General features: G+C 52.2%; 1 protein-coding gene across 3 annotated transcripts in view; it reads left to right on the forward strand.

Moving 5' to 3' along the window:
• The window catches only part of Msi1 (musashi RNA-binding protein 1), a gene marked incomplete at its 5' end in the record, with an annotated part of 28,857 nt that extends 22,297 nt beyond the window's left edge, over window positions 1-6,560 (forward strand). The window contains 4 exon segments of one of the 3 annotated variants that reach the window (XM_013520366.1): window positions 1,654-1,722; window positions 2,540-2,727; window positions 3,225-3,288; window positions 4,786-6,560. In XM_013520366.1, the coding sequence (XP_013375820.1) occupies window positions 1,654-1,722; window positions 2,540-2,727; window positions 3,225-3,266 (299 nt within the window). 3 annotated transcript variants of the gene reach the window in all.
• Between the last annotated feature and the right edge of the window lie 3,229 nt (window positions 6,561-9,789).

The following is a 9,789-nucleotide window of genomic DNA, read 5'->3' on the forward strand; positions in this document are numbered from 1 at the left end:
TCTTCCCAGCTGTGATAAGCGCTCGCTGAGGTTGGCTATTCTGAGTTTGCTTTATGGAAATAGGCCAACCCAGTCCTCAGCACCCAGCTCCTGCCCCTGCAGAACTGAGCCAACAGATTTCCTCTCCATAGATATCTTGGCAGGGGAGGAAATAAGTTCTGGGATCAGCAATTCCTGAGGTTCTAAGGTGTGAATTTTCTCTCACCTCGGAGGAAAGACTCAGGTGTTTCTTTTGTGCGTTCGGTACATATTTATTGTGCCAGCGCTGGGTCAGGCACTTAGGGACACAATAGTGAATGCGTCAAAGCCCCTACCTTCCAGGAGCTGATATTCTAGAGGAGGGAGATAGGAGCGAACAAGTAAATGAAACGTTTTCAGAGGGTGACAAGTTCCACGAGGAAGATAAAGCACGAAGCTGTGCTGAGGTGTTAGGACTGCGGGCAAGGGGTACGGGAGTGGGGGGGTCAGTGAAGGCTGTGCAGAGGAGGTGATGCAGGCGAGAAGGAACCAGCTGTAGGAAGCCCCTGGGAAGGACTCCAGTGCCTAGTCCTGGATCTGGGTCCAGCTCAGGATCAGGGTCACCCACACAGCCCTGAGGGGCACATCTTCGAATGGGGGATCCTGGTGTCCTGGAGGCTTGCCCCATGCAAGCCCTGCACACCTCGCTGAACTGAAGGGTTAGAGCCCCTTGGGGCTGCAGCAGTAGAGCAAGAGGGGTGCTCATCTAAGCAGTAGGGGTGCTTGCCTGAGCCCTGTGTTCCTTCGGCAGACGCTTATTAAACACCTGCTGCATACAGAGCAAGGTGCTGGGGAGTGGGGGTAGATAACCAACAAGGGAAGAACAAGACCCCTGCGTCTATGGCTGGGCACGGTGTCACACGCCTGCAATCCTAGCACTCGGGAGGCTGAGGCAGAAGGACCTCTGAGAGTTCAAGGTCAACCTGGGCTACCTAGTGAAGCTCTGTCTCAAAAAGACAAAAAACAAAAACAAACCGCTGTGTCTAAGGGAATCGGGAGGGAAGGAGTGGTCATTTCTGGGTGAGTGATCATGGAGGCCCCTAAGTTACTCTCAGGAGAACAGGGGAGTGAGGGACATAGGACACACAGCGGAAGGAGCACAGGCAAACTGGGCTCGACTGGAGTCTTGCCCTCCGCCTGACCCCACAGGGAGCTCTGAGCCTGCACTGCAGAGTTGGCCCAACCTTGAGGCAACAGGCCTGGCTTTCTGTACCCTGTGCTAGTCAGCCACTGGCCGGGAAGAAGGCCATCACCTCCCCGCAACCTCGGGGCTAGTGGCCCCTTTTCTGGCCAGGGCACTGAGGAGAAAGGGTCGCTGGGGGCAGTGACACCCACAGTAGCACAGGGCCACCTTCCGTGAGTGTGGAGTTATTCAAGTGTGTCCTTCGAGTCACGGGGAGAAACAGGCTGAGCCGCTCACTGGGAAACTGTCCCCTCCCCCGCTTTCTCCTCTGTCGGTCAGGTCAGGGCGCAGGAAGTGGCCCGAGCTAGCTCTTTCTGCCTTGACTCTGGGGCTGCACAGACTCCTCAGAGACGGGGTTGGGTTACAGAGGCTCTCTCCAGAAGCCAGAGGCCGCCTCTGACACCTCTGCCCCGTCTCTGGCCGTACTGAAATGCCCAAACCTTCCCTTTCAGCCATTCCTCTCACTGCTTATGGACCCATGGCGGCAGCAGCGGCGGCAGCAGCTGTAGTTCGAGGAACAGGTAAGGCCTTCTGGGAAGGGGATGTGGGGGGCAAAGAGACCCAGAGGGGAGAAGAGGTGGCTGCTTCTACCCCTTGGTAGAAAGATTCATTCAATCAGTCATTCAAGTATTAACTGAGCACCCACTCCTTGCTGACACTGTACCATCCCTGGCGAGCCAGCCAGGACTGACCCTGACAGGTCTCAGAGCATACAGGCTGCGGGAGCCTCAGGATTTAAAAGGCATCCATACTGAAGGATGAGGCTGCTGCTGCTCTGAGGGGGATCAGGTACCCCAGGAGCTCCCAGCTGGGGCCTCTAGGGAGTCCAGGAAAGGCTTCCAGGAAGAAGGGTAAAGCAGGAAGAGGAAAAGTGTTTCTAGCTGAAGACACATGTGCAAAGGCTGGGTCACTCAACGTAGTAGGGAGCAGGAGTAGCCAGTGGGGGCTAGAAAACTGTCAAGCCACAGAGGGACGTAGTTTGTGTTCAGAAAATGCACTGGACTGCAAGGTGGGGAAAGGATTGAAGGGGCTCAGGAGAGGAGACTGGGAAAAAAAAGAAATAGAAGAAGGGTAAGGAAGGGAGGGAAAGAGGAAGGAAGGAAAGAAAGGAGAGGGAAAGAAAGAAAACAGAAAAGGGGGCGACTGCTGAGTGGTGAGACAGGTGGTGGTGGTGGTGGCTCTGGGCGGCAGGAGGATGGACTTGGGGACCTCCAGGGGGTAGACCACAGGATGTGCTGGGGCGTGAGGGTCGAGGTCAGGTGGGCGGAAGAGGTTGGAGAGGTGCTGTGGGCATCCATGGGCACCAGGGCTATCACTGTCTTCTTTCTGGGTTGCCAGGCTCTCACCCCTGGACGATGGCTCCCCCTCCAGGTTCGACTCCCAGCCGCACAGGGGGCTTCCTGGGGACCACCAGCCCTGGCCCGATGGCTGAGCTCTATGGGGCAGCCAACCAGGACTCAGGGGTCAGCAGTTACATCAGCGCCGCCAGCCCCGCCCCCAGCACCGGCTTTGGCCACAGTCTTGGGGTGAGTGGCCAGGCCTGGCGGCCTCCACCTCACTCCTCCCACCCTGGAGGGGCCCCAAAGTTGGAGGAGGGAGAAGTGTTTTCTGTCTTCTTGGCAAAAGGTTGGGGCGTGGGGACAGGGGATGAGGGATGAGGGAAGAAGTGTCACTGAGGGTTTACAGGAGGGTTGGCATTCAGGTGGCGGGCACTTAATCATCACCTTCTATACGCTGGCATCAGTGGGGCGCTGGGATGTTGTATAGATGGGACACACAGACCATGTGTACTTGCGTGGAGTTAGAGTCCCACACAAAGGGTAACCTAGTTTTAACCAGGCCCTGCCTTGGATAATCTTTTAATCGGTCTGCAGTAGCAATGACACGGGCAGGGTAGACAGGGTCTGTCTGCAGGGTAGACAGGTCTGTGCTTCCCCTCACGTCTCCTGCAGGGGGAAGAGGAAGTCTGGAGCTTTCTGTACTTTTCCCTAGGATTCTAGGAGTCTAAATCTTTTCTTTCCAGGGTCCCTTGATTGCCACAGCCTTCACCAATGGGTACCACTGAAGCAGGGGACAGGTGGCAGAAGGTGAGAAGAAGGGATGGGGGTGGCAGTGGCACTGGGGAAGTTGACTGGGGGAGGTGGACCTTTTTACCAGCACTGGTCAATAAACATACCAAAACCTGCTCAACAACCTGCTCCTTTTTTTTTTGTTTGTTTATTTTTTGAGACAGGGTCTCACTAGGTATCCTACACTGGCCTTGAACTTGCTATGTAGCCCAGGCTGGGCTCAAACTTGTGATCCTCCTACCTCAGCCTCCTGAGTGCTACAATAATAGGCATGTGCCACCACGCCAGGCTAACCTGCTACATTTTAAAATATTAATGAAAACAGCAGTCAGGGATCACATCCTACCTGTCAGCCTGACAAAGGTTTTTTACAATTGATAACACCCAGCACTGGTGAAGGTATAAAGGAAACTAATGAACCCACACTTCCCGAAGGGCAATCTGGGAACATTTATCCTGATTTCAAACATTCATGTTCTGGGGCTGGAGATTTAGCTCAGCGGCACAGCGCCTGCCTGGCAAGCGCAAGGTTGTGAGTTCGATTCTCCATACCGGAAAAAAACAAACAAACAAAAAAATTCATGTTCTTTGACTCTGTAAATTTCACTTCTAGGCATTTATTCTAAAAGTACCATTTATTCTAAAAGTACCAAATAGCTGAAATGCCCATCAAAAAGAGTGGTTACATAAACTGGAGTAAATGCATATGGTAGAATATTACACTGCTCTTAAAACCAGACACTCTTGACACACTGGACCTCGTGTGCGGTTATCAGAGCACCTATGCGGATGACAAGCACCGCCTGAGCGAGGGTGTTTTGCTCATGTCCTCGTTCACTCAAATAGTTATCAAGCCTTCTTCTGGGACAGAGATTCATGAACAAATGGGACAAGGCCCTTTCTCACTCTCCAGACAAAGTAAGCATGCCAGTGAGAACATTCCAAATAGTGTACAGGGGGCTATTTTCAAGGAGAGGGTCAGAGAATGTGTCCCTGAGAAGGTGACATTTGAAAAAAATCCAACCATCGGGTGTGGTGGCGCACGCCTGTAATCCCAGCACTCAGGAGGCTGAGGCAGGAGGATCGTTGTGAGTTCAAGACCAGCCTGGGCTACAAAGTGAGCTCAAGGCCAGCCTGAACTGCATAGCAAGACCCTGTCTCAAAAAGACCAAAAAAAGAAAAAAGAAAAAATCCAGCCATTCAAAATCTAGGACATAGAAGGCCATCGGAGCACAGACCTGTAATCCCACCTCCTCAGGAGACTGAGGCAGGAGGATTGAAAGTTTGAGGCCAGTGTGGACAATTTACCAAGACCCTGTCTCAATAAGTGGATGCATGGATGGATGGGTGGATGGATGGATGGATGGATGGATGGACAATGTGGGAAAAGCGCCTTCCAGACAGGGCACAGAATGTGCAAAGGCTAAACAAAGCTCTTACAGGAGGGACTGGGGGATGTGTGTGTGTTCTAGGGCTGAGGTCAGAAGCCCCCATAACCTGCCACTGTCTTCCCAGCGCCCCAGCCTGCAGCTGACTGAGGACCACGAGTGAGCCGGCGAGGGGGCGGGGACACCTCAGCCGCAGCCTCTGCCTCCTCTCCCGCAGCGACTCGGATGCTACTGCCTGTCCCCCTGCTCCCTGGGCCCAGCCCCTGCCCTGCTGCCCTCCTCTGGCCCCGTACTAACCGCCCCCTTTCTGCCGTTCTCCCTGCTGCCCCGGCCCCTCCCTGCCCGCTTTTATTTATTTTGGATTAGCCGTTGACCCCCACTTCCCTGGATGTCCCTTCTTGGTCTGCACCCCTCCCTCCCTGCCGCCGCCCCTATAGGACGCCCCCCCAAGAAAGCTTTTGTATTGTGCATAGCTAGAGTGAGGGCGGAGGGAGCCTGCTACAGGCCGCAGCCCCAACCCTGGTTTTTTATTCTGAGATTCCCTCCTTGACTCTTTCCTTTTTTTTTTTTTTTAAGAAACCGTTTTTAAACTATTTCTAGGTTTGTGAATGTGAAGCCCCAGGCCGCAGGGGGCAAGGGGCCAGGTGCCCCCCACCAGCTGAGAACAAAGTGTCTATGTGGGTGTGGATCCCTGGCCGCCTCCCTCCAGCCCTGGAGAGGAGGCTAGGGCTGCGGGTAGGCCAGGCCGAGCCCCTGGAACCATCCCGTCCTGTATCATATGTAAATACTGTGAGGTGAAGCCCCCACCCCTCTCTAAGACCCCTGGGGGTGGGGGCATTGCCTGGACCCCACAGGGCAAAGGTCTGCTCATCCCCTGTTTCTGTCCCCGCCCTCAGACACCGTTACTGTAAGCTTGCAGGCCTTGGCTCTGGCCACAGCAGGCCCACTCTCTCAGGCCCTCGGGGTCAAGGCCTCAGGCCTGCTCTCCCCCAAACCCAGTGAGGGGGTGAGGGGCGAGGGAGGAGAAGGGGTTGCCCAGAGCCACTGCTGGAAAGGAATTAGCTCTCCAAAGGTCTCCCCTGCCCCCTGCCTAGGTTGGACCTTCATGGTTTTCTGCTCTGAGCCCCCAACCCCCATGAGTGGGTATGGGGGGCACTTTGGTAAGGAGCAGATGCCAGGGGAAAGCAAAGGGCTTCTCAGGGAACCCCCACATTCTCTCACTGAAGTTTCCCACCAAGATGGCCCCGTGGCCAGAGCCCCTTGGTAGCCCCTTACCCCGGAGCCCCCTTCAAAGGAAAAGAGAGGCTCAGGGTCTGAATATGGAGCGTGACCTGGCTGGCGAGGGCAGGGCTGAGGCCCAGTCACTGTCACCCCCATTCTGTGTCCTCCCCCAGGTCTGAGACTGGGGGCCTAAGTTCCCTTCCGCACCCCTTCACACCACCCTTTGGAGAGTTAATTGTCTGCGCGAGGTGCTTAACCTATTCGCCCTGAGAACACAAAGCAATAATCTTTGTTACTGAGATGCACGGCTGTTTGTGTTGTTTTTTCCTTTTTTTTTTTTTTTTTTTTAAATGTTTCCTAATAAAAGAGAAGCTGCATTTTATTGGTTTTTATTTTTAATTTTCTACACATCTGAGCTGAGTCCCGAGAGATTTAGCGTCCTTCTTCCTCCCATCCCTGGACGCTCCCACCCGCTGGGCCCCACCACGGACTCAGGGCCCTGGAGTTCTGTTTTCTGATTTGTTTGGGGATTTTTTTTTTTTTTTTAACTTAAGATGTTACATGGTGTTTTGAAGCCAGCAAGTTACCACCCTCCGGTGTCTCTTCTCTCCACATCTGTAACTTCTTTTTCCAGCCTTTATTTTTCAGTTTTAAATTCCTAATAAATTATTTGAAAACGGTGCTGAGCTTGTGTCTTGCATCCCTTTGTGTATTCATATCGAGGTGTCCTGGGGCACCTCATTTTCCTGCTATAGAGGCAGCAGAATTCTATTTCTGTCCTCTTAGGGTCCCACGCCGGGTCCCAAATTAAATTGATTTCATATAGGTTAACAGGAGAAAAGCATGACCATTGATTTAAAATAGGTTTTATATGGCTTGGGTGTCTTCATAAAGAAATGAAGACCCAGGCCAGTCCAGGCGTGGTGGCGCACACCTGTAATCCCAGCACTCGGGAGGCTGAGGTAGGAAGATTTTGTGCATTCGAGACCAGTTGGGCGACAAAGTGAGCTCAAGGCCAGCCTGAACTGCATAGTGAGACCCTCTCTCAAAAAGACCAAAAAAAAAAAAAAAAAGACCCAGGACATGAAGGTTCTTGCCTGCTGTACGTGAGACCCTGGGTTTGTGTTCCTAGCACTGAAAAATAAAAGAAAAGACACCCCCCAAAAAATGAACACCCCAAAACTCAAAGAAGCAGGTAAAGACCATTACTTTTATACTGTGCTGAACTGGACAGAGTAGTAAGTTGTGAAATAGTAACTAGATTGTGTGGGGAGGCTTCATAAGAGTTATTCTAACAAGGCCTAGATAGAATTCTGTCTCAACTTCTCACCCCCACCCCCAGGGATCAAACCCAGGACTTCACACTCACCTACATCCCCGGCCCTTTTTTTTCCTTTTTTTTTTTTTTTGAGATGGTCTTGCTACGCAGTTCAGGCAGGCCTTGGGCTCACTTTGTAGCCCAGCCTGGTCTTGAACTCGAAACAATCCTCCTGCCTCAGCCTCCCAAATGCTGGGATTACAGGCATGCGCCCCCCACGCCCAGCTTCATGAATGATTTTACAAGGTATGATCAAAAATGTGGTGAATGTTTCTGGGGCTTAAACCCAAGACTTCATACAAGCACCCCTCCTATCACTGCTACACCCCCCCCCCAGCCCCAAGGTTTCAGAGCTTAATACTGTGCCATACTGATACCATGAGCTGGAGGTGGAGTTCAGTTGGTAAAGCACTTGCCCGGCATATACTCAAAGTTTGATACCCAGCACTGTAAAAATAACACCTATGAAACCCAAGCCAATAGATTTTAATTCCATTACTGGGGATTAAACCCAGTAGCTCCTCACCGAGCTACATCTCAGCCCTTTTTTATTTTTAATTTTGAAACTCGGTCTCTCTAAGTCACTAAATTACCCAAGCTGGGCTCAAACTTGAGATCCTTCTGCCTCAGCCTCTTGAGTGCTGGGATTACAAGCACGTGCCACCACACCTCGCCTATTGTTACTGTTATTGTTACAGTAAGAAGCAGGGAGACATAGGTTCAAATCCTATATCCAAAAAGCCAGGGAGCTGGGGATTTAGCTCAGCGGCAAAGTGCCTGCCTCGCAAGTGCAAGGTCGTGAGTTCGATTCCTGATACTGGAAGAAAAAACAAAACAAAACAAACAAGCAAAAACCTGGGCGTGGTGGTGCATGCCTGTAATCCCAGCACTTGGGAGGCTGAGGCAGAAGGATTGTTGTGAGTTTGAGACCAGCCTGGGCTACAAAGGGAGCTCAAGGCCAGCCTGAACTGCATAGCGAGACCCTGTCTCAAAAAGACTAAAAAAAATCCTATGTCCACCACTTCCTAGCTGTGTAACGTTGGGCAAATCACTTAACCTCTCTGAATCTGTTTTATCCAAGCAGGGAAGACAAAGGTAACATGACAAAATCAGACTCTGTCTGAAGATGTGCCATCAGATTGAAAGGATACGCTAATGCCCGGTGCCACGCAGCCCCGAGCCTATAGACGCATACAGTGAATGGCAGCCAGTAGCAGCTCCAAGTTCTTGCTGCAAGCAGGAGCCTCATCCCGGCAGGCCCAGCAGCTTTGACCTTGCTGGAGTGCGGCTATGCCCTCACCTGAGGGACTTGAGAAGCTATTGTTAGCTGCTCTTTCCACTGCAGACTGTACATTTCCCAGGCTGGGAGCGGCTGTGCTTCGCACACCTGTGCACCGATCTGAACAGAAGGTCCAGGCACGAAGATGCTGGGGCCTGGGGAGGTCTGTTCTTTTGCTGTGCTTAGTGCACCTCTTTGGGGGGTGGGGAGAGCACTGCAGCGGCAGCTGCCCCTCCCCTATCAGGTCCTCTAGCTGAACCGCAGTAGGGGACAGTTTGTCCAGACAGCTCTTGCAGAGACCTTCAGCAGTCCCCATCCTGAGGTGCTCTTGTGGTGTCTTTATTTATTTATTCTTTTGTCTTTTTGAGACAGGGTCTCTCTGTGCAGTTCAGGCTGGCCTTGAACTCACTTTGTAGCACAAGCTGGCCTGGAACTCGCAATGATCCTCCTGCCTCAGCCTCCCAAGTGTTGGGATTTCAGGTGTGCACCACCATGCCTGGTTTTGTACTGTTTTAAGTACCAGAACCACTGACACTTTGGTCCTGCTGTGTGACACTGGGGTGCTCATTTAACCTCTCTCAGCCTCCATCACCTCTCTGCCAGATGGCATCTGGAACTGGACCTACCCGCAAGGTTTGTGCTGGGTTCTTAGCACACAGCCTGGTACAGAGTTAGCGCTCAGTGGATGGCGTTTCATACTCGGAGCCATAGAGGACTTTGTAGCATCAGCTACTTTTTCCTTGGACGACCCTCAAGTAGCACTTAGCATCCTCCTGGCCCAAATGCAGGAGCAGGGCCTATTTTTCTGACTTCAGAGAAGATTCAGATAGCAAACAACCCACAGAAGAGGGACTCGGCACCAGCTACGTGGTGCATGCCTGTTATTCCAGCACTCTGGGAGCCTGAGGCAGGGGGATTGCAAGTTTGAGCCCAGAAACTTAATGAGTTAGCAAGACCCCATCTCAAAAATATAAAAAATAAAAAATAAATAAAGACTGGAATGTAGCTTTGTGCAAAAGCCCTCGGTTCAATCCCCAGTACTACAAAACTGAGGAAGAGGAAGGAGGAGGAGGAAGAGGAGGAGGAAGACAAGGAGGAGGAGGAGTGGGTGGGAGAGGGGGAGGAGGAAGAGAAGGAGAAGGAGGAGAAGGAGAAGGAGAGGAGAAGAAGAAGGAGAAGAAGGAGAAGGAGAGGAGAAAAAGGAGAAGGAGAGGAGAAAAAGGAGGAGAGGAGAAGGAGAGGAGGAGAAGGAGAAGGAGAAGGAGAAGGAGAAGGAGAAGGAGAAGGAGAAGGAGAAGGAGAAGGAGAAGGAG

The sequence above is a fragment of the Chinchilla lanigera genome, unplaced genomic scaffold, assembly GCF_000276665.1.
Source record: "Chinchilla lanigera isolate Chin_1 unplaced genomic scaffold, ChiLan1.0 scaffold00054, whole genome shotgun sequence".
NCBI classification, from domain to species: domain Eukaryota; kingdom Metazoa; phylum Chordata; class Mammalia; order Rodentia; family Chinchillidae; genus Chinchilla; species Chinchilla lanigera.